This window comes from Myotis lucifugus, unplaced genomic scaffold (assembly GCF_000147115.1).
Source record: "Myotis lucifugus unplaced genomic scaffold, Myoluc2.0 scaffold_43, whole genome shotgun sequence".
Lineage (NCBI taxonomy): Eukaryota > Metazoa > Chordata > Mammalia > Chiroptera > Vespertilionidae > Myotis > Myotis lucifugus.
In genome coordinates, this window is record NW_005871091.1 from 5179983 (window position 1) to 5205188 (window position 25206).

Genomic DNA, 25206 nt, shown 5'->3' on the forward strand with positions numbered 1-25206 from the left:
AAGCACCATAGGTAGCAGGATATGAATTTTGGTAGTCCTCAACTATTTAATCTCCATCCCTCTACTTTTCTCTCCAGTTCTTTGTTTATACACTTATTTCTATTGGTTGGTCAACAAGGACTGCATGCAGCAGGCCAAGAAAATCAATAAACAATTGTTCAACATGTCATATTTTCAAAATCTGGACTTCTCGTCTGGAGCTCCTGCTTTCATTAATAGCCATTCCAGTGCTATAGAATAGTTTTAGAAAATCTGTGACCCATCGCTATTTAAAAGACAGAGTTTATTTTGGATCTCCCTGAAGTTCAAAATCACTGTTCAATAAGGCCTCAAGGTTGAGTTTCAGTCTATCCACACCCCAGGGGGTCTATCCCACCGTGAGAAATGTTCGAAAACACTAGAATCAACTAGTCTCTCTCTACAAACCCTTAGTTTACAAATCTGTTTAGTATAAATACATAAACACCACCGAGATGTGTGGAATCTGATTCTGGAAGTAAACCCACTCAATTATCATCTCACAACTGGGACGATCTCCAGCATTATGAACTTCAAATTGGTAAATATCTGAAAAAAATCTTCTGTATTAAAATATGAGAGTTAAACTCTAGGGAGTTTTAATTAAATCCAAATTGCTCTCATAGACTTTAGGCACCTCAATTCATGCCCTCAAAGGGGCTGGCACAGAACTTGAAACAGATTCTTATTCACATCTTTCCAAGCTAGTTCCAGGTATCATACACAAATCATTTAACATATTTAAACTTCACTTTCTTCTACAAAATGGCTATCAGTAATACCTATTCTACTGATCTCTCAGAATGGTCTTAATGATCAAATGAAGAACTGTGAGAGTCATTTGTAAACATTAATAAACTATATAAATGTTAATTTCTACAATAAGACTTAAGAAAACAGAGAGAACCTGAACTAACTGAAAAGGCATTTCCCCATTACTGAGCCATAATCCATTCCCTGGGAAAACACTGGACACATCTCAATGATGTTTATGTATTTATACTAAACTGAAATTTGTAAACTAAGCACCCACCTGAGAATATAACACTATCATCTCAGTCTATTTTACCTATCTGAATACCATGATAAAGTAAAAACTAATGAAACCACTACTATAGTCCTGATTTCTCCATCCTAAAATTCCTATTGTTGGGAATTCCAGGTGGGGGGAGGAGGGATAGAACCATGCCTCAGATAAATCCAGATGCTGCATACATAGCTACTGACCTTACCTTTGGTCTCCAGAGTCACTGGGTCAGAACACTCTCCAGCCACAGCTTTGTTACAAGCTCGTACTCTGAAATTCATATACTTTGAATCAAACCTTAAACCTGAAAAAATGAAAATGGTTTTCAGACATGAAAAGTAAAGGAATCTACTCTAAAAGTAGGAGTATGAACCTTCAGACAGACATTTTTCCCTTTGTGGAACTTTCTCTTTACTCAGGAAGATTATAAATTTATGTTAAAACAGTAGTAATGCATGAAATCAGAGGAATAATGATTTATCTATTGTTTTCTTCAAAAGAAATAAGTTATACAGTTTATCAATGAATTTTTTAAAACATAGTGATAAAAGGTTCTGTCAAGCCTCATTAAAAGTAATGTTGCATTAAAGGACAGAAGCTGGAATTTAAAATGACATATTCAATTTCTAGAAAGTAAACTCCCTAAGGAATTTTATATTTATGAAACACTGTCATTTTTAAAAAATATATTTTATTGATTTTTTACAGAGAGGAAGGGAGAGGGATAGAGAGTTAGAAACATCGATGAGAGAGAAACATCGATCAGCTGCCTCCTGCATACCCCCTACTGGGGATGTGCCCGCAACCAAGGTACATGCCCTTGACCGGAATTGAACCTGAGACCCTTCAGTCCGCAGGCCAATGCTCTATCCACTGAGCCAAACCGGTAGGGCAACACTGTCATTTTTTGTGAAAAATAAATTTAAAGAAAAGTGAAGCATATGGATTAATAGCAAAACTCTGAAGTTAGTCATGTCTAGGTTAAAAGAGTCTAAAAATTACTAGCTGTGGGACTTTCAACAACATGACAGAGCTACAGTTTTGAATCTGTACAACAGAAATAATAAAACCAACCTCATAATTCTACATAGTAAATGAGATGTTATTATACTGGTTATTTGAGATGTACTATATAATACATTTCAGCCTAGCTTCTGACAAATGTTCAGTGTTCAATAATGGTAAAGTTACTAATGTTATTGATCATCCATAAGAAGCATTTACTAACTCAGGCAACATTAGGTCATTTCAAATACCCAAGGTCCCCTATATAAGGAGATACCTTTTTAAAGACTTTCAAAAGGCTAATGAACAAATTTCTAATACCAAGTCACAGTTCTACTCTAAGTATTACTGTGAAGGTAATCCTAAAAGGATTAAAGGCAACAATATTTGTGGTTCTGTGTGTACATCTAGAAAGTTGACAGTTTTTTGGTTGATAGAAAACCAAGGTAAAAATTAAATATTCTGAAATATTGTTTCCAAAATATCCTTCATGCTTGTTCTACATACATTGTTTTACCAGGTTGCAAATATCCAGAAGGAATTTAAATGATAGAAGAGAAATTCACTTCTATAATGAATACATAAAAAATTGGCTAAAGAAACTTAATGTTATCTTTTGAAGTAACTAAAAATATTTTTCTTAATTACATTTATTTTCTGAGAAAGATTCATGAAATGCAGTCATTTTACCTGACAGTGTATATTCGGTACCCTTAATATTATCAATTATGTCCCAGCATCGCTCATCCTTTACACGTGGAAGTCCATCAAAATTAGTTTTCCTATATTCCAGTATAAAATGATCAATCTTATTATCTTCTTCTGGCATTCTCCAAGCTACTGTTACAGCATTGTCAGCCACCAAACACTCTACTGGATCTATCTCTGGAGCTTTGGGGACTGAAGAAAAAAGAAAAAGGCTAATTTATTCTAGTACTAATCCAATATTTATGTCTGTCATTCAAACTACGGTTTTCATGTTGCTTTTGAACTATTCAATTGAATCAGGCTAAGAGAAGAGATATCCTATAAATACAATATATTTTTCAAAGCTCTGTTTAAAAATTCATGTTTAAAAGTTTTTTCATAGACTTTTTCAAAGTTTATTAAATCCTAGTTGGCAAGAAGCAATTCAAACATGCTAAGAATAAAGAATTACTTGTTACTTCTCAACATGTACTTTTAATCTATTTCAAACAGCTGTAGGCTATAAATTAAATCACTATTGAGAAAATATCTTGCTTTAACTCCAATAATTAAAATAATTCAAAATATTTTCAATGTATTTTTAAAATCTTTGTTTATAAAATAATTGTAATTTCTCACACTAAACAAAAATGAACTCCTCAATCCCCAAATACTTAAGAACTTTAAAGTGTTTTACAGAGTTTTCTGAATCATCAAAATAAATAGGGATAAATGAGCCACAATTAACATGTATGAACATTAATCAACTTCTTTTCCATAAAAGAGATTTTTCCATAGATCCTCAACATTAACAGATGTTTCATTTACATATCAACAGGCGAATTGGAGAATGTGATCCTCCACTGATACGAATGTGTCTGAAATGTGTGAAACTGTGCAGGTATTATATTTAAACATTTTGTCACTGAAAAAAGTTTTAGTGACAATGCTATCCAACAGTGTACTGAAAGTTTTAGTAAATGCAGTAAGACAAGAAAAGGAAGTAAAAGGAAGTAAATAGATTACGGAGGAAGAAATATAACTGTCTTTGTTTGCTGATGACATGATTATCTATGGAGAAAACCCAAAGAATCAATGAAAAATTTCCTGGAATTAGCAAGAGATTATAGCAAGTAAGTAGCAGCCAGGATTAAAATCTAAGAAGTCTGTGTGCAGGATCCAGTGCATTACATTGTGGTGTACTGCTATGTCAAACTAATAATAAAATATATCCCTTAATGGGATTCTTAAAAATGGAATTTTAACTACCAGTAAAATAATTTTCTAAAAATGAAGTCTAGCAAATTTAATTATTCCTAGAATGAAAAAACTTATGCTATATTTCTTTAATATTTACATTCCAATATTTATACAGAAACATCTTGCAGAAAATATATTTTTATATATAAACTAGAGGCCCGGTGCATGAGATTTGTGCACGGGTGGGGGGGTTCCTCAGCCCAGCCTGCACCCTCTCGCAGTCCGGGACCCTTTGGGGGATTTCTGCCTGCCAGCTTAGACCCGATCCCCGCAGGGATCGGGCCTAAACCGGCAGTCAGACATTCCTTTCGCAGTCTGGGGCTCTTGAAGTCCAGGACGCCTCACTCCTTACCGCCTGCCTGCAGCGGAGGTGGGAAAGGCTCCCGCCACCACTTGTTGCACTTGCCAGCTATAAGCCCAGCCTCTGGCTGAGTGGCACTCCTCCTATGGGAGCGCACTGACCATTAGGGGGCAGTTCCTGCATTGAGCATCTGCCCTCTGGTGGTCAGTGCACACCATAGCGACTGGTTGTTCCTCCGTTCGGTTGATTTGCATATTAGGCTTTTATTATATAGAATTTAGATGTAATATGTACGCTTACTGACCTGGCAAAAACTTCAAAGTCTGCAACATCTGTCTTTCCTGAGAAAAATCCACCATTAAATGAGTCATGTTGTCACTGACCTTTGGTTTCAAAGAAAGGCGAAAGGCTGAAGCCATTGTTACTCTGCAGCAAATACAAACATACTTTTAAAAATAAAAGAATGGGAAGTATCATATATTTAATTTATAAAATGAAAAGATAGAAATGATTTCACCCTAGTGATTTCAGAAATTTTAACAAAGATAACCCAACTAAATAGAAATTTGCTTAGTCTTTGAAAATTAACTACATAAAAAAACTGTAAAGTGTTTTTAAATTTAAAGACACTTTCCTCCAGCCAGTTTTATAAAACTGCATTCAAATACAAGTATCACAAGAGACAAATATTCAGTATAAATCATCTTTAACAGACCCAACAGCCATCTAAATCTCTGTACACTCAAGCTTACTGACTTCCTGATGCCAGCCTCACTCCTTTTCATATGCCAAATGATGATCTGTACATATATCCTGATTCAAACATTCTCCCTAGTAGTAACAGCTCCTCCATGTGTCCTCAAATAAGAGTAGAGGTACATTGACCAAATACTGGATAGCTTGGTAGTGGCTAAGGACAGGCCATAGATGAGAAAGGAGAGAAGTGAAATCACTAGGAGGTGTCACTCTGATTGTCAACATCAGCTACATGGAAGGATACAGGAGAAACACCACTATGAAACCACACATAAAAATAGCAGGAGTTTAAGAAATATTAGATGAATGTGGTATAAAAAAAAACAAAAACAAAAAAAGAAAGAAGCCATACCAGACCTCATTTAATCCACAGTATGGGAAACCTGTTCTGTCGATTAAAACTGGGAAGAAAAGAAATTATCATGTTCTGGCCCGGCTGGCGTAGCTCAGTGGTTGAGCATCGACCTATGAACCAGGAGTTTATAGTTCTATTCCCAATCCCATGCCCAGGTTGTGGGCTTGATCCCCAGTGTGGCAGCCGATCAATGATTCTCTCTCATCATGGATGTTTCTATCTTTCTCCCCCTCTCCCTTCCTCTCTGAAATCAATAAAAATATATTTTTAAAATATATATTAAAAACTATATTTTAAAAAATTATCATATTCTATTAATTTGTCATTTTGTTTCAAATTTCAGTTTTTCATATTATAATAAATTTCCACAAGTATCACATAGTATCTTTTGTCAAAGAATAATACAAAAGTAATATTCATGAGTGTTGTCCTCCTATTACACAATTTGGGAGAGGGAGTAAATAGAGCTGGAGGAACAAAGAGAACAGCATGCCTAGTCATTCAGATCTGCCAAATCTACTCTACAAATCAATGATTTAAAAGATACCAAACTTGTCGCTGAAGTCAGTCATTTTAGGATGAAAAATGTCTAACTGTTGCTGTATCCAGTTACTTTTAAAACTAGGAAAGTAATCACTTTATTTAGAAACAAAGTTAACTGATTTATTTATCAAGAAAAAAGTGTTATACTTAAATACAATTTATGGAGAAGGGAATTCACACTTACTGAACTCCAGTCATAACACTGAGTTTCTATCATACTACTTTAAGCTGCTGGTTCTCAATAATAAAATTTCAGATGACATCAATAAGGAGTTAAGAACAAAGGCTAAGTCTTACATACTTTGTTCTTTACAGCCCCAAGTATCTTTTGATTTGAAGACTCTGAGAGAGCTATATTCAGATAGGTACTTAGTAAATGCCCACAGAATCAATGAATGGGTTTGAACCTACTTAGTTGCTTCTAAACCTGATTATTAAAATTCATTTTTTGAACTTTTGAGAAAAAAAATCTGAAAGTATTTTAGGAAATTTAATTCTGAAACTTTATCTGCAAAACTTGATTTAATCACTAAGGCCTCAAAGAAAAAGAATGTTCTCCCCAAAACCAATAGAAAGGTCTATCAAAGCCTAAAAAAACAAGAATAATGACCTTCATTTTCTAGTCAATGAAAATTTCAGTCTCCATAAATCAAGTTAGATGTACAACAATGCTATAATCTTTCAAAAGACTGAACATTTTATTTTTAAACTGAATACATTTAAACAATTGTGCCTCAAAGCCCCAACTAATAATGTGAAATCCATAATTATATTACAGGATCTATGTCAATACAAATGTTTTTTATTCACCCTGACTTTCTTGATTTATTTCTAATAGTAAAGCTGAATACAAGGCTCACACTTCTCCATTTTATTTTTGCAAAAATAAAATAACTGCAAAACATACAGATGGACACTTTTAATTTCCTCAAACTACCTACCTAATTAACAACTCTTCCTTTCATGACCCCTTTCCTTCAAGAACAAGTAACTCCCGCAATATGCCTCAACGAATCATCTTCCAACATTACTAAGCACCCAGACGTGTATACCAGTGCTCTGTAAAGAGATCTGCTATTTATCATCTTCTCATTTCTGTCTTTAGTGTTTCCTGTCACTCCATTATTCTACAACTTCTGTCACACCAAATGATAAATACTGAGTTCTCACAGATACTGTCATTTTCATATATCTGATTCCTTGCTCAGATTATGTTACACACTCTTCCTTAAAATACCACTTTCAACCTCATATAAGGGGATAATCCTTTCTTCATTTAGTAAAAATAATTATTTTAGTATGACTCTCTGTTTTCATATTATGAATAGCAATAATGGAATTCTAGAAGCTTGCTTCCTAGAAGCACCTAAAAACTGTATCAGAGAAACTGGACATTATGAAACTAAAAATCAAGGTTAAAAAATTAAACCCAAACCCAGAAATGTTCCTTAGGTAAGAAGTAAACATTTTGTGGGTAGCCAAAAAAAAACAAATAAATGGAGTTTGCTCTGGCCAAAAAAAGAAATTCTGACTTCTGAGATCCCTTGGATACTGATGAAATCAAGCCAACAAGTTGGCTTAGAAGAAGAGGGAAAGAGATCAAGTTTCACTGAAGAATATATTCAGCCGTGAACACTGATCATAACATTAAATTCTGACAAACAAATCTGGATGGTCAGGGCTAAGGACAGAATTCTGGGAAGCACAAAACCATAGAGATTCCTAGGAGAAGAACAAGGGAGGATATGGCAAGGACTCTCACAAAGTCTTTGGACAGCCCAAAGCCTGATTAGGCAGTGACTTCTAACGCAGATAATCAGGGACCAGAGCACGATTTAGTGGAATACGTGGCTAAATAGAAGAATAATCTAGCCAGGGTGGGAAGAAGGATCGCTCACAATGAATTCCAACAAACACAACCCAAAACTACCTTATCCAAAACACTACCTAGCATCCAATCCTCAAACACCAATATTTTCACCTTCAAACTCTCATAATCTCCTTTCTACATTTAGGATTTATAACAATGATCCATGTTTTTAACCAATCCCTGATATAAAATTTACAAAAAATATAAAAATATTTGTGCTAAAAATGCTACGACAGTCATGTGAATCTTGCCTTAGTCAAATAAACAGCCATGAGAGAAACCCAGAATTAAAGTGTTCAGCCAAGATTAACAACAGAGACACTGGTTTTCACACAACCTACAATGAATAGTTTTTAAATTATCTGATGAAGAATAATTTCACCTAGGATTTAGAGCGGGGATTTGAAGAGCTGTGCCTTTCAGAGAATCTCATAATCCTCCAATGAAGAAACCTAAGTGATCACCTCACTGGAGTCAATGGTCAGTGACTAGCTAGGCAGATCCCAATCCAAAATGCCAGCAGCTCCTGTAGCCTTTTAGTGTATTCATTATAGCAAGTACTCAGTTTCCTTTCTTAATCCTGACTCTGCCAATGAGAGAGACCTTATAAACTAGAGTCTTTCATTATTTTCTTTAATATTCTCTTCCCATAAACTGGTAGTAGTGGCATTAGAAAGAGAAAGAGATGGCACCAGGAACAGGATAAAACGAGAATACAAAGGTGTTAACCAGGAGAGCAGTGAGAGAGCTTTAGCTCCTGAAGACGATCTAAAATGCTGTGACTTCTCAGAAAATAAGTCACACATATAAAATTTAAGAACAACAAAAAATGCATTCCAGGAATATTTTTTTAATTATTCAAATTGGTTCCCCACCATTAGCATAGTCAATTAAGAACTGTAGTAAAACTAGTACTAAAACTAACTATATTATACCAGAAATGAAATTCTTTTGGAAGTACATAATTGTCCACAACTATGTTTTTAAAAAATCTTGCTAACATATTGCTTATTACTGAAAATATGCAGAAGACATTTTTTTTGTATTTGACCTTTAGGTATTTTTGTTTTAACTAAGAGTCTAGTTAAAAACTGTTCTTGAATTTCATTTCTGATTTCAATATCAACACAAATAAAAATGTAGGTTTTATTCCATACCTATCCTTGATCTGTCTGGCAGCCTTGGAGCAGATCAGGGAGGAGAGAAAGAAGGCAGTTAGTGCTTTTCATGCAAGTTTCAATGGCAGTGACATGCAAGAAAAGTTAGGATATAAACCCTGGAACAGATTAGTTCATATTCACCAAAACATAAATTATAGGAAATTTGTACAGTTTGCATCAGCTTGCATAATGTGATGTTAGAATTACAGTAGAAAATCTAGACCCCATATACACCACCTTAAAAGGAGGGAAAACAAACACTTCCAACTAAAACCAGATGACTACAAATGTTTTTTCTTACCTTAAGATTATCATCACACACCTCCACTTTCATTCAGTCAGTCACTCTTCCACTAGAACCACCACTCTCCTTCCTGGGCACCCATTTCTATGCATTCTGATGGTTTTCTTACATATTTCAAACCTGCTCTCCAATTTTTCTTCAGAGATCTCTTTCACCACTTCATAATCATTGTTCCAAGTTTTCTCTATATGACTTCACTGGGCAAAGACTGTATTCTGAGAGCTTGCCTGCTAACATATAAAACTAGGCTGCAGTTCTACATTCCTTTACCCCCCAAAGAGTTAAGTTCTAATGGCAAAAATTCAGAGGAAAAATACTTGGAGCAATGGGGTCTTTCCCTCAGATGACTTCATAGAAGCTGCCAACTTAAACATAAACCTATTCTACATTAAGATCTTTTTTCTCCTCTCTCTCTCTCTCTCTCTCTCTCTCTCTCTCTCTCTCTCTCCCCCTCTCTCCCTCCCTCCCTTCCTTCCTTCCTTTCTTATTTTTTTTTTAGAATGCTAGCATAAGTTTAGGAAGGGAACACAGCTATTATTTGGTGACAGTCCCAGAAAAATACAAGTAAAAACTGTTATCCCCTCTACATTCACATGCAATATATCCAACAAACTTTTTTTTTCCATATTGACCAGAGTAATTAATGATATATCCATTGAAGATCATATTTTACTTGACACTCCATCCCCAGTGTCTAGCATAAAGCTTAGCACACAGTAATACTTAATAATTATTAAATGTAAATGAACATTAAATATGTATAACAAAGCTTCTGTTGCCCCTCATCTTCAGTTTTAACACTGTTCATACTAACAGTCATTTTTAAACCCATCCTAGAATATTCTGGTATGAGAACCTTTCTACACAAAAGAACAAAACTGCAATTTAGATCAGCATATGATGCAGTTCCAGGACTATCATAATCAATCCTGTGACCTTGTATACTAATCATTCTATTTCTTTATTAAGGGATTTGGGTCCTTACTGTTTCTAAAGACCCTTTTTAAGCTCCACATTCTGCAGCAGACATCCCAATGCTGTGACATCTATAATATGTTCCTTAAATCATGACACTATTTTGTTACTAGAATAAGAAATGTTATGGTGGTCAATTACATTGGGGGTTTTTGTGTGTGTTTTTTAAGTGTCGTCATTACAGCTAGCGTTACAAACCAAAGCTTTTAATATAAATGTCAATGGGAAGAGGACTCTTCTCTGTAGTTGATGTTTCTTCGCATACAGAGAAGCTCCACTGGCATTATCCCTTAGCCTCTCTGCTCCCTCATTTCTCCTGGGGAGGTGCAATGACCCAATCTGACTGACTGGCTTTGAAAGGAGACACCAGATCTAAGTAGCTCAGCACCTTTCCCTTTTTCTGGCAGCTTGCTTGCCCACAGAGAACATATACATATTCTGTTCTTTCCCTTGATGCAGTAAGTTTCACTGAAACAGGCTACCCCCACAGACACCTGAGGTAGCCCCCATACTGACCATACCTACGTGGGTAAACCTATTTCTACAATTAGGAAAGTGCCCATTGATATAAGCCAAATTCTCCAATACCATTTTAACAATATTTGGCCTCTTATCAGCTTTATTGTTTTATCTTATTTCCCAAATGGTTTAGAACTTGGTTAAAGGAATATTACTAACCAGGCACTCTCAAATAACCCAACAAAATAAAGACCATCACATTTTTTTAAACTGACCATAATTATTCAATTTTGTTTCTAGTGTTACTTAATTTACTAAGGTGCCATTTTTAGTGTGTGCAAGTATACACATGTACATGTGCATATAAAGCTTTCGTGTTATTTAATGTACTTGGCTGCTAGTGACAAACCAGAAATGAACAGATAAAAAGCCAGGTAATGTAGGAAAAACTGTTGGTAAAAACTGTTGATTTATACCCATTTGGTAAAGCTGGAGACTCAGTGCTTCTTCTTTTATTTAGGTTCAAATTTTATAGTACATTCACTGTGTAAATGCAGGAAGGTTGAAAAGTTATTCTGTACAATGATAAAGAGTAGAAAGTCTCAAATTCTGAAATTATTTCTCTAATAAGGCCCAATTTTTTAAAAAATTTCTTGAATTGGAGAATAGGTTAATTTTTTTCCTAGAATTTCTTCTCCCAAAGCAGAAAACTGTCCAAAAGATACACATTGCAATGTTGCTTGATTCCTCTAAGTTTCAATTTCAACTGTTATGCATTTTGTCACTTAAACATCTCTGCTTACTAAGTACATTTATTGGCAACTACATAATTCCACTTAGTGAGCTATGAAGAAGCCTCAGTGAATACTTAGAATTTTAGGTTATGATACTGTATATTACTGGAAGTCTTCAAGAAGTATTAGTAATATTACCTTGCTCAACATGACTATTTCCTATTTCAATTTTGATCACTATTTCTATTTCAATCTTCTAATGAAATATTGTTTGCCAACACTTCATTTCCCTCTGTTCATATCAGACATGACTCCTTTTGGTCTTTCCCTTCCTCCAACTCTCCATTAATTGTTTTTAAAATCTTATAATTCTGATCTTTATTTTTATCAGTTATAGAAATCTGTCACCTAAGACCCTAAAAAGAATTGTAGTAAGAGTACAATGTAGTAGTAATCACAAATGGTTCTTCATAATTACAAATTAAATATAAAGACAAACCAGATCTTTTCCCAATCTCTCATTTTTAATCTGCAATTAGTGGATATAGAAATTATTTTCTTCCGTGACTTTATCCAGCCCTTTGAAAGTTAAGATCTTATTGTTTCTATATTCTTTCTTAAACCCTCATTTTTCTCCTTTTATAGAAAGACTAGAGGCCCGGTGCATGAATTCGTGCATGGGTTGGGGGGGGGTCTCTAGGCCTGGCTGCAATCGGGGCTGTTTTGCCCAGTCCGGGGGGAGGGACTGCGGGAGGTTGGCTATGGAAGCGCACTGACCACCAGGGGGCAGCTCCTGTGTTGAGCGCCTGCCCCCTGGTGGTCAGTGCGCATCATAGTGACCAGTCGTAACGGTCACTTATGCTTTTATATAGATAGATGTTAGAAGCAAAGTACCCTAAAATAATTCTATTTATGGAGCAGCTAAATTGAATAGTATATTCTAAACACAGTTAAAATAAGTTTTAGGCCTTGCTTATTGTACTCAATGAATCATTTTCCCAAACAGAAAAAAATTTGAGATTTCTAAATTTCTTCCCCATCAGCAGAGATTGTTTTAACTCATGAGCAAAAAATAAAAAGCAATGACCAAAGTTTAAGAGATCTGAGTTTCAGCCCATCACATTAACTAGCAAGTTAGTTAACTCTATTAGGACTCATTTATCTCATATATAAAATGATGAGCACTAAGATATCTTCCAACCCTGAAAGTCCATCCTAAGCCATCTTATATGTAGATAACTTTTAAAAATTATCCAAAATAAATTAAACATTCTAACAATAGAATTTGCTGAAATATGGGCTGAAATGGAAAAGAGGTGGCAAAGAGTTAGTTAAAATCAGAGAGCACTAAAAAAAATCAAAAAAAAAATCAGAGAGCACTGATAATCAGGAACCAAAATAAGAATATATCTATTTCTGAATTATAATTGCTGAGAGAAAAATACATTAATCCTGTCAAAAGATGAATCTAGCTGAAGCTAGATGTCAAAACTGGTATTTGCCTGAGAGGATTTATCCTTATTTTGATTTGCAGTAAATCCCAATAGAATTCCTAGTAAAATCTGAATGCCACACAACACTGAGAAACCTTTCCAGTCTTATCTACATGTTCCCATTGTTTTATACTTCAAAATTTCCTACTAGATTTGGGAGAGATAATTTCGCAATGTTTCCTTGAGATAATCTGAAAATGTATAAGGGGCAAATATTTAATACTTTTTCAATACTTTTTTATAATATATAATTGAGACGTCTACCCTCACCTCCAAAATACCATATTAAGAAAATAATTTGGGAAATGAAGGAGACTCAGTTACAGAGAGTGAAAAGAGGTAGTTTCAAATGCTATTTTTCCTTAGGCAAAAATACCAACTTTCAAAGAAAATAACACGGCATACCAGTTGCTTCCATACATTAGAAGCTTTATAATTTCAATATAAATGTTTATAGAAAGAACTATTTTTAAAAAACACATTCACAAAGTCATAGTAAATAACTTGAAATAAACTTTGAATATAGTACTGCTCACATCTGTTCTATGACTAAGGACATTTATATAATAGACTACATTTTTATAGAACATAAACACTCAAGTAGAGGGGGGAAATTGTAGCTTGCGCTATTCTTAACAAATATTTAGGTTGGCCCACAGAAGCAGCTTCTGCTCCCTTGGAAATACTGAGGGAGCTTCCATCCCTCTCCCTATTTGCTCCTCCCAGTGGTCAGAGCCTGACACCCACTGAACAATATTCCAATGATTGTGCGTCAGAAGTGGGAATTACACAAAACCCATTCTCCTTTTTCATCTGTGATCAAATGTAGAAGATATTATTTCCTTTTTGCCTTAATCTGTACATTTCATTTCATTGTAGGCACCTGGACATGTAACCATTCCATCCTTTCCAGTCTAAGAAGTGGGTTATGTGTGGCAAGATTGTGATAAAATGGCTGGTTAGTTATATTGACTTGGAAATTGTCCCACAGACTCAGCTCTTCATAAGTAGAATTCAAGTTATAGATTCAGGGGGTAGGAAAAGATAGGGATATTAATTTTGGCAAAGGGTCCAAGCAGTGTCGTGCAGGCCAGCTATTAGCAAAAAACCCAGGTTTGGTGGGTTTTGGCTACTTATCCATCCAGAAATAAAGTTAATGATCAGATCTCACTTGCTGGTGATCTTTCTGCATATATTTATTGTCAACCAAACTTCTAACAGTCTAAATAAATGTGAATGTTCTAAAATCTTTTTCCACTTGTGCTATTTTTACTGGTAAATAGCATAGCTTCATATTCAATTTTCATATTGAAGTACAACAGTGTGATCATATAAATATCAGTACTTAAAATTCTTTTTTTAAAGATAGCAAAGTCTAAAAAAGATTAATGGTTTGGATTTTAGCCTATGATTTTTTTTGTCCTCATGAACTATTCATATTAATTGGTTCTAATCACTTTAATATGGGACATTTGTAAACAGTATACCTTAGAAGAACTTCTTTTTCCAAATATCTGGCAATATACTGCTAGTCCAACAGTTAATCTTCAAAGTCATCTTTTCCTTTTCTTTCAGCAATTAGGTGTTTGGGGCAAGCCTATTATCCATGCAGCTGGCCAGGAAAGTGAACTTAGGTTCTGACTTGGAATCAAACCTTTATCTGGATCCTCTTTGGATATACTCAGAAAATAATTGCAAGCAACTCTCAGTTAAGCATTTTTTTAAAATAAGAAACTTAGATTTCTGGCTAGGAAACACTGACAATTTATTTCACCACATCTCTAAATGGTTTAAGCTATTGAGCAATACTGCAAAATGCAGGAAGACAAAACCAAAACTATAAGATAAGCCAACTGGCACATTAAGAATATATTTAAACCACAATGTGATTTATTTTATCAAAACCTTTCTAATTTACAAATAGCTGGGAACAAGTTTTAATTAACAAAGCTGGAAAGAAGAAAAAGGAGAGAGAAAGGGAGAATGATATCCTTTGAGAGGAAGGCAGAGAAGGACTCAAATGTGAATGAAAAGAGAAACTTGGAAAAAACAAACTTTCATCAGAGTTTTTCCAAGCATCAATCCCTATTTAAATGCAACTGAATGCAAGTTATCTTTGAGTACTTGTGCACACATTTTATAGTTTTCCCGTCTTGTTCCTCATTCTCAGGCTCTCAGCTATTAATTCCTGCTGCTATGACTGTGCCTTGTCATTAACAGTTGCTCCAGCCACTATAAGGGAACTCTTGAAAGCTAGGAAACAGAAAGAAAAAAACTAAAAATTTTAGTACCAGGTACATATTAATAGCCAACAGATTCTGAGGCTATTGAATAGAGGATATGACTCTTGCCCATGAACTCCGTGACACTGATCTTGAGGACTCAGACATCTTTTGCTCTTTCTGCACGTATTTGGCTATGTTCTAGATATTTGAGGTTAGCATATATATATATATATATATATATATATATATATATATACACTCTCTAAATAGGTAATGTATCTATATTTTTAAGTACCTTAAAGTATGATACATTTCCCTCATAACTGCTTTATATAGTAAGCACTACCAAATGCAAAGATGCATTTCCTCACAACCCACCTCCAAATTCAATAATTAGCTCACTAATTTATAGAAAAATAACTTTTGTTTTGATTAATTTTGTTAAAAGAAATTAGTTTTTAGAGTTCATTTTAAAAATGTAGTAATAGCCAAAACCGGTTTGGCTCAGTGGATAGAGCGTCGGCCTGCGGACTGAAAGGTCCCGGGTTCGATTCCGGTCAAGGGCATGTACCTTGGTTGCGAGCACATCCCCAGTAGGAGATGTGCAGGAGGCAGCTGATCGATGTTTCTCTCTCATCGATGTTTCTAACTCTCTCTCTCTCTCCCTTCCTCTCTGTGAAAAATCAATAAAATATATTTTAAAAAAATGTAGTAATATAAGCCAACAAATGTTACCTTCTCAAGAAAGATTTTTCTTTCAAGTTCACAGAAAAATCATAAAAATGAAAACATTAGGTGGACACAAATTGATTATAAAGCCACCTTTCTAACACTAATGCAGTTTGTCCATGAAGACCAAGAAAAATAACATCAAATTAAAATATTTTAGCTTGATAAGATTACTAGTCTATATTTTGCTAATTATATAGTTTAATTCCCACTCTTTTCTCACCATTTTTAATATATTCTACACCCTTATTGTATATAAAATATAACAGATTTGATCAATTGGTAATCATTGGAAAACAACTCTATGTAAAATGAAAACTAGAAACTAGAATTCAAAATCTCTTAAACACCAGTACCTAGGTTAAAACATTAACAGTCTTTTTGTTCTACTGTTCATATTTTCATACCAAACATTCCCCTAAATAAGGAACCTACATTTTCATATTTTAATAAAACATTCCATTTCTTAAGATAAAAGGTGGAACATTAATAAGAACTTTAGTATCAAGATCTCACTAAGTTGCAGTGCTCATCTGCATCAAGTGATGATGTTTCCCAATCAGCTCAGAGAAAAGAAGTCAAAACTAGACTTTATATTCCTTTTAGACTTTATGTTTTTTAGACTAAGTCCAAAGTTAAAAGGGAAAATACCATTTTTTTAAAATCAAAACTTTCCTTTTTAAGTGGCTTAGTTTAGATTTTTTGGTTGATTTTTTTTTGTACCTTTGAAAATTCTTCAGCCTCCTTTATATCTAATGACCGTGTTGCAAATTCTAGCAGTTCTTCAGAGTTCTCCAGGGCATTATTACATTGACTAAGCTGACTCTAGAAAAAAAATTAATCATTAAAATAAAATTTTTGATTGCCATCAGAATCTTAAATATGTAGTATTGTTATAATGAACTTACAATTTTAATAGCAAAAACTGAACAAAATATTGTAGTTACTGAAGCAAGATAATCACTAGTCATATTTTTAACAAATTTTCATGATCTTACTACATTGTACCTAGTATCATGAGCAAAAATAGACAAATGAGACTGTACCAAACTTAAAAACTTCTCCACATTAAAGGAAACAATCAATAGAGTGAAAGTCAACCCGTGGAATGAGAGAAAATAAATGTGAGTCATATACCTGACAAGAGATAAATATCCAGAATATATAAAGAACTCCTACAATTCAACAAAAAAACCCCACAAATAACCAGATTAAAAAATGTGCAAAAGATCTGAATAGATATTTCTTGAAAAAAATATATATAAATGGAAAAGATGCTCAACATCACTAATCACTAGAGAAATGCAAATCAAAACTACAATGAGATATCACCTCACATCCATTTGGATGGCCACTACCAAAAAAATAGAAAGTACATGTACTGGGTAAAGGTGGTCAAAAGATACAAACTTCGAGTTATAAAATAAGTTCTGGAGATGTAATGTACAGCATGGTGACTACAGTTAATAATAGTGTGTTATATATTTGAAAATTGCTAAAAGAGTAGCTCTTAAAAGTTCTTAACATAAGAAAAAAATTTGTAACTATATGTGGTGATGGATATCAACTTAGATTTATTGTGGTGATTATTAAGTAATATATAAATATCAAATCAGTATGTTGTACATTTTAAAATAACATTATATGTCAATTATATCTCAAAATAATAATATAAGTAGGAAGTAGAAAGTGTTGGCAAGGATGTGGAGAAATTAAAACCCTTGTGCACTGTTAGTGGGAATGTAATATTATAGCAGCATGGAAAACAGTATGGAAGTTCCTAAAAAACTAAAAATAGAATTACCCTATGAACCAGCAATCCCACTTCTGGGTATATATCTAAAAGAACTGAAAACAAAACCTCTAATAGATATTTGCACACCCATGTTCACTACAGCATTATTCACAATAGGCAATACGTAGAAGGAACCCCAAATATCCATAGACAGACGAATGAATAAAGAAAAGTGTGATATACATACACTGAAATATTATTCAGTCATAAAAAAGAAGGAAATCCTAGCACATGCTAAAGATGGACAAATCTTGAGGACATTATGCTGAGTGAAATAAGCTGGTCACAAAAGGGACAAATGCTTTACGGTTCCACTTACAGGAGGTATCTAGGGTACTCAAGATAATGAAAACAGAAAATACAATAGTGGTTGCCAGGCAGTGGAAGGAGGGGCAAATGGGAAGTTGTTCCAAGGGTATAGAGTTTCGGTTTGCAACATGAAAAAGTTCTAGAGATCTGTTACACAACTATGTAAATATAGTTAACACTACTGAATTGAACATTTTAAAATGGTTAAGAGGATAAATCACACATTGGTTTTTATTATAAATTTTTAAAAATTAGATATTAATGACCAAAAAAGGTAAGAATCATTCTTCTACAAGATAAAAGCACAGTTATACACAGGAATTCACTAATTTTTGCTTTCAATAAATGAAGCATTAGATTAAAATTATTCATATTTAAATAGTTTTATGATCTCACCTGTAACTCTTGTGACTTACGAGCTTGTTCCTGCTTGATACTATTAATCATACTTTCTTTCACTTCATCCAATATAGAGTATAAACTATCAAATTCTTCATCTAGCTCTGAAAGTATGTTAGAAGAATTTTCCTATTTAATAAGCAAAACAAAATTATTTTACTGAAGAGCTGTCAGACATTAAAAACTAAGATATATTTATCAAAAGAGACAATAGATGCATATTATAAGATCATATGTGTTTTTAAAGCATTGTGTCAAATATTAGAATTCTGTTATTTTTATGAGAGTTTCAGCCTAACATCATAAAAATAACAGAATTCTAATATTTGACACAACGCTTTAAAAACACAAAAAAATCGAAGAAGCTGGCTGTTAATGCTAATAGTATATATTTCAGCAGTACTATGAGTTAAGCAGCCTTTTATGGAATAGCCCATACTCTCTTCACCTTTTATAATGCTGTTTCCATAGGACAATGTGAAAGGTTGTTTTAAGGTGGACAACTTATCCAGACCTTCAGGCTCAAAGCCAGACCCTAAGTCAGTAGTTCTCAACCTTTACTGTGCATCATAATCATTAGTGAAGCATTTTAATAAAACATTTCAGAGATTTTTATTCTATAACTCTTGGAATACAGGGGTGGGGCTGATTTTGTGTAAATTTTTAAATCTTTCAGGCTGTCTAAAATACTGTATTTATAAAAGATATACAGAACTTAAAGACTAAGCAATTCCTTACTAGATTCTAAAAGATTATCAACCATTGGATTTTAATGCTAGAAGAACCTCAAAAATCATCTATGACTAGAATTTGTAGTCAAACTGCTAAATTTTATGAAATAAACGACACATAAGTGATTTGCCCAAAGCTATGCCACTAGTTGCTAGTGGCAGAATTAATAAAGCATTTCAAGTCCATTGACTTCTCACTGCCTCATTAAGCAATATGCTATTATTTCAACAAGAAATAATTTAAAATATCTCTGAAATCCCTAGATAAGCCATATGTATACAGTACTTGCAAAAATTGAGACAGAAGACATTATCTTAAGGCATTTTTCAACTTAAATGAATCATTCAATTAAGAGAAGCAAATTGGCACTCAGAATAAATACAATCTATTGTAATATCATAATCCAAACTTTTGCTTATGTTAATAAAAACCAGACATCATCACACCAGAGTCTTACCAAAAGTGGTGTTAATCATTTTACTAGTTTATTTACAATGATAAAAACAAGCTGTGGAAGAAAAAATATGCAGTCTAGAAGGCAGAAGACTTAAATCCCACATCAATCACTCAATAATAATACAACCTTGGACAAGGCACGTAAATTCCTGGACCTCAGTTTACTCATCTAAAAGGAATAGGACTACTCTTTTCCCCTCAATAACCAACTGACACATTCTTATAGTGTCTTGCTTACTTACTCCCTTGTGTGCACCCATCTTTAGTGACCAGTCTAGTTTAATTACCCCTCTATTTTTTTTCTGGATTCCAAGGTATAGTTCTATTAATCTGGCAATCAGAAAAATATTTTGGGTTAGTTCTATCTTTTGGTCTCTTTGTCCAGATGTTAAATGTAATGATTCTCTCACCCATAGATCAAGAGTTTTAGAACTTTCAGTTTTGCTTACTTTAAAAAAGTAGATTTGTGAATTCACCAAATTTTCCATTAAAATAGTTTGGGGAAGACTGCTAAAGTGGTGAAGTCAACTGACTTCAATTACAGTAAACAGTAGTGAAATACAATGACTATAAGGCCTAACAGGCCAAGGACCAGGCAATTACCTAGGTTAAAACAAACAAAAACCATAGAAAAGGATTCACTGTCTACAAAAATAAGTCCTTTAAATTCGTTAAGACACATTCATGGAAGGCATCACCAGCTTATTTGATTATTTACAGTACAGATTATCTCCCCAAATCTGGGACCATTTCCTTAAGTATTCCTCTCCCTCTTCATTGGGCACTTTACCTTTTACTTTTATGTTTTACATTCAGCTGGTTTTATGAGGAGACCTTTTTCTATCTACATTTTCCTTCCATTATTTACTGTAAAAGAATGTTTAACTTCTCAGTACTTTTGAAAGATACAATTGCTCTTAGTTAGAAACAGAAAAGACACAAATAAAATGGAAAATGAACACTACAATATTCCTAGAACTATAATTCCAGAGTTTTCTTTTTCCCTTACTACGTGATCATTCCATGGAGAATGCAAGAATAGCAAAGAAAATATTTTTATCTGATGATTAAAAACCCTGCTCCATCTCCACTAGTTTATAATCTAGAGTTGATAAGGTGTTTTTATACTTCTGATTTGATCCAACAATCATTCATTATAACATATTGACACAAACTTTTAAAAGAAATTCATACCTGAACTCCTTTTAGTGTTTGATTTAGTGTATCAATAAAGTTCTGAATTTCATCATTTTTATTTGCCAGAGTTGAAATGATCCTTTGTAAAGCTTCCTAGAATAAAAAAAGAAACATCATGTTGTTTTAATAAAAGAGAATTATAACCTTCATTAACAACAATTCTCTAAATAAACCCTTTATGTAAGAGTATATCTATATATATACTCTTACATATATTAAAGCCTAAGTGACTGTTCGACCGGTAGCTATGATGCACACAGACCACCAGGGGGCAGACCCTCAACGCACAGGCATGGAAACTGATGAATCTCAGAGGGAAAGGGGGTGGAGGGAGGGCAGGAAGAGATTAACCAAAGATCTTATATGCATACTAGAAGCCCGGAGCTTTTGTACACCGTGCACCAGTGGGGTCCCTCAGCCTGGCCTGCATCCTCTCGCAATCTGGGACCCCTTGGGGGATGTGGGAGAGCCGGTTTCATCCCAATCCCTGCAGGCCAGGCCGAGGGACCCCACCTGTGCATGAATCCGTGAACCTGGCCTCTAGTTACATAATAAATAGGTGCAATCTAAAGCTTCTTGTTCAAAATTTTCAAAAACCTAAAGTTAAAAAGATGGGATATGAACGTGTACTGTTCTAAAATATCTTATTCCTAATAAACAAGTTAATCACCATCATACCTTTCACAATGAAGATGATCACTATTAATTGTTTTATTTTAGGTTATATGGCTGTGGCAAAGAAATAGAACCAAACCTTAAACACTGCAAAAACAAATGGAAATTTCTAATACAATATCAGGATACTAGGAATAAAAACAGAGACACTGAAATTTGACATTGTTTATTTATAAAAATATAAACATATTTTAGAAATATGAAAGGTAATACATGTCCAACTTAAGTTACAAAATTCATTGTAATATTTACAGATACTACAGAAGCATAATATGGTAAGTAATTTTAGTAGCAAATACCTCAGACTTTTTGATAATGCTTTCTATTTAAAAAAACACTTGGTTATTTAATTTTCTCATACACTCTAGTTCAGTACTATCCAATAAAATGTTCTGCAATGATGGAAATGTCCTCTATATGTGATGTCCAATATGAAAGTCACTAGCCACATGAAACTAGTGCACTTTTGAAATGTAGATAGAGCAACTGAGAACCTAAACTTATTTTTTAACTTCAATTTCACTTTTTTTTATAGCATGTGGAACAAGTACTGTCATATTGGACAGCACAGGTATAGCTGTTTAATAACTCTCCATGGGTAGTAACAGCAAGACCCAAACAAAGTATTCGTATTCTCAATAAAAATCAAATGCAAGTATTTATAATTTTCCCACACACACAAGCCTTGTATCTGTAAACACCTACAAGTGTAAATATTTTAATAATTTTGTGTGATAAAGATTCTCCTCAAAATATAAGCAAATATTGATAAAAGGCTATAAAATAATCTGATAAAGGGATAATACTTTATGTAAATGCTCATAAAGCATTATGGTAATGAAAATTTAAAAAGAATTACTACAGTTCTCATTTAATTCTCTCAACAATCCCTGTAGATAAGTAAGCCTTATCATCATCCCCTGGGCTGCCTAGGGCTTTGTGCTGTATTTCACTTACCTATACTATTTCTTCCCATCCTCACCGCTGGTGGTATTTTAATACATTAATAGCACAAATGAAAGAAGACCCATATCAAGAGTTAGCTGTTTATCCTGTTGGTGTAACTCCCAGAAACAGGTGTACCAAGATTTGAATACAAAGATGACCAGCAGAATGGAGCTGAACTTGGGGGAGGAGTGGGCACAACTGGAGAGACATAGAAAAGGAAGGCAGAGGACTTAAGAATCTTCCTAGTAGCCCTGACTGGGTGGTGCAGTGTCGCCCTGTACACCAAAAGGTTGCGGATTCGATTCCCAGTCAGGGCACATACCTAGGTTGCAGGTTCAATCCCGATCGAGGCATGAACAGGAGTCTCTCTCTCTCTCTCTCTCTCTCTCTCTCTCTAATCAATAAAAAACATATCCTCAGGTAAAGATTAAAAAGAAGAAGAAAAAACAAGTTCCAAACAAGTATTTATAGAATGAGCCCATTATGATTCATATCTGACTTACTATCAAAACCTGATGGTGAAAGAAGGCAAAGAAAACTTTCATCTGCTCCATGGGATCCTATCAATCTGAAAGGATGCCTACAAGGGTCTCAGATTTCATCTCAGATCTCAAGTCTCCTATTACCTTCCAAACATTGATGGACAAAGTGATAAACATAGATGGATAAAGGCAATATACATTACACAAAGCTTGTCTAGATAATTTAATTGTATTTTGCAAGATGTCAGGTGGCCATAACTAAAAATTCTAGGTGATATACATCTGAAGATATGCTTTGACAAATACCAATTCTACTGGATCATAGTAATATAAGACAAATATCTCCAGAGAAGTGTGCACAGGCAATCTCAGACACAATCCTTTGGTCACACACCCCAATAACCAGGAGAAGATTTCTGATTCCAATTCCACATAGTATTTCAGACAGTTGAAATACACAAATCTGGAACCACTGCAAATATTACTAATTACTAATTGATCTAACACTTGAGAGGGTCAAACTATTATTATAGGCATTTCAGTTAGTATACATTAAGCACTTTATGTGCCAAGCACTGTGCTAAGGTTTGAACAAGGAATGTCTTTTTTAATCCTCACAACAGATTTTTGAAAAATAGTATGTTAGTCTTTGAATTTTATGGTTGAAGAAAGGGAAGGTTAAACAAGTTAAGAAATGTTCTTAGATCACACAGCTACAATTCAAATACAGGAAGCTGCCTCCAAAGCCTGTACAGGTGTACCGGTTAATAATACAGATTTTTTTCAATAGATGGAGTTACACATATGTTGATATACATGCGATTTGATATGTATGCTATTTTGTTGTATTGACAACAAGCTTCAAAACTTCATATGTCAAATTTGCTGAAGGTGTTAACATGATATTTTTACACTTAAAAATGTCGAATTTCGTGCCAAAAAAAGAGCATTTGCGGGAAGTTTTAATTCATTACTTTATTTTGAAGAAAATTGCTGCTGAATACTTCGGGAAGCTTATGGTGAACATGCTCCATCTCAAGATACTTGTGAACGCCAGTTTAAATGCTTTAAAAATGATGATTTCGATGTGAAAGACAAAGAACGTCCAGGTCAACCAAAAAAGTTTAAAGACCAACAATTACAAGCATTATTGGATGAAGATGCATGTCAAACTCAAAAACAACTTGCAGAAAGATTAAGCATTGCTCAGCAAACAATTCCGATCATTTACAAGCAATGGGGAAAATTTTTAAAGGAAGGAAAATGGGTGCCACACCAACTGAATGAAAGACAAATGGAAAACCAAAAAGTCATCAGTAAAATGTTGCTTCAAAGGTACAAAAGAAAGTATTTTTTGCATCGCATTGTGACTGACAATAAAAAGTGGATTTATTTTGAGAATCCCAAATGCACAAAATCATGGGTTGATCCAGGTCAACCATCAACATCGACTGCAAGGCCAAATCGCTTCGGAAAGAAGACAATGCTCTGCGATTGGTGGGATCAGGAAGGTTTGGTGTATTATGAGTTTCTAAAACCAGGTGAAACTGTTAATACTGATTGCTACCAACAACAAATAATCAATTTGAACCATGCTTTGATCATGAAATGACCAGAATGTGCCAGAAGACACAGCAAAGTAATTTTGCTTCATGATGACACACCATCACACACTTCAAAAACTGTTAAAGACACGTTAAAAGATCTTGCCTGGAAAGTATTAACCCACCCGCTGTATTCACTAGACCTTGCTCCTTCAGATTACCACTTGTTCCGATCGATGGCACACGCACTTTCTGAGCAGCACTTCAAAACATACGAAGAAGTGGAAAATTGGGTCTCTGAATAGTTTGCCTCAAAACAAGAAAAGTTCTATTGGGACGGTATCCACAAATTACCTGAAAGATGGGGAAATGTGTAGCTAGCGGTGGACATTACTTTGAATAAAGCACTTTTGATGTTTCTCTTGAACTTACCGTTTTCTTTGATTACAAAATCCGCATTATTAACCGATACACCTAGTACTTTTACACTATCCTAGACTGCTTACACTGGTACTGTACAAAAAATCATACAGTTCCTACAACCAAAGCAAATGAATCAATGAAATCAACATATAGAATTCCTGGAAAATATACCAATGTTACCAGGAACGATGCCACTTGCATCACCCTACACCAGCAATTTTCAGCCTTTTCTATCTCATGGCACACATAAACTAGTCTGCAGCACACCAAAAAAATATCTGACCAAAAAAAGTGTAATTTTTATTCATTCACATCAGATGGCTATTGTTGTATTGACTGTCTGGG

General features: G+C 34.2%; 1 protein-coding gene across 5 annotated transcripts in view; it reads right to left on the minus strand.

Moving 5' to 3' along the window:
• Positions 1-25206, minus strand: part of FSD1L (fibronectin type III and SPRY domain containing 1 like) — a 51137-nt gene that overhangs the window by 18963 nt on the left and 6968 nt on the right. For 4 of the 5 annotated variants that reach the window (XM_023753314.1, XM_023753312.1, XM_023753313.1 and 1 more), the window contains exons 2-8: positions 20787-20882; positions 18402-18533; positions 16625-16726; positions 8980-9002; positions 4603-4724; positions 2741-2950; positions 1251-1349 (exon numbers count right to left, since the gene is read on the minus strand). In XM_023753314.1, the coding sequence (XP_023609082.1) occupies positions 1251-1349; positions 2741-2950; positions 4603-4724; positions 8980-9002; positions 16625-16726; positions 18402-18533; positions 20787-20882 (784 nt within the window). The remainder of the gene's footprint in view (positions 1-1250; positions 1350-2740; positions 2951-4602; positions 4725-8979; positions 9003-16624; positions 16727-18401; positions 18534-20786; positions 20883-25206) is intronic. The other variant, XM_014455217.2, reaches the window with a different exon arrangement.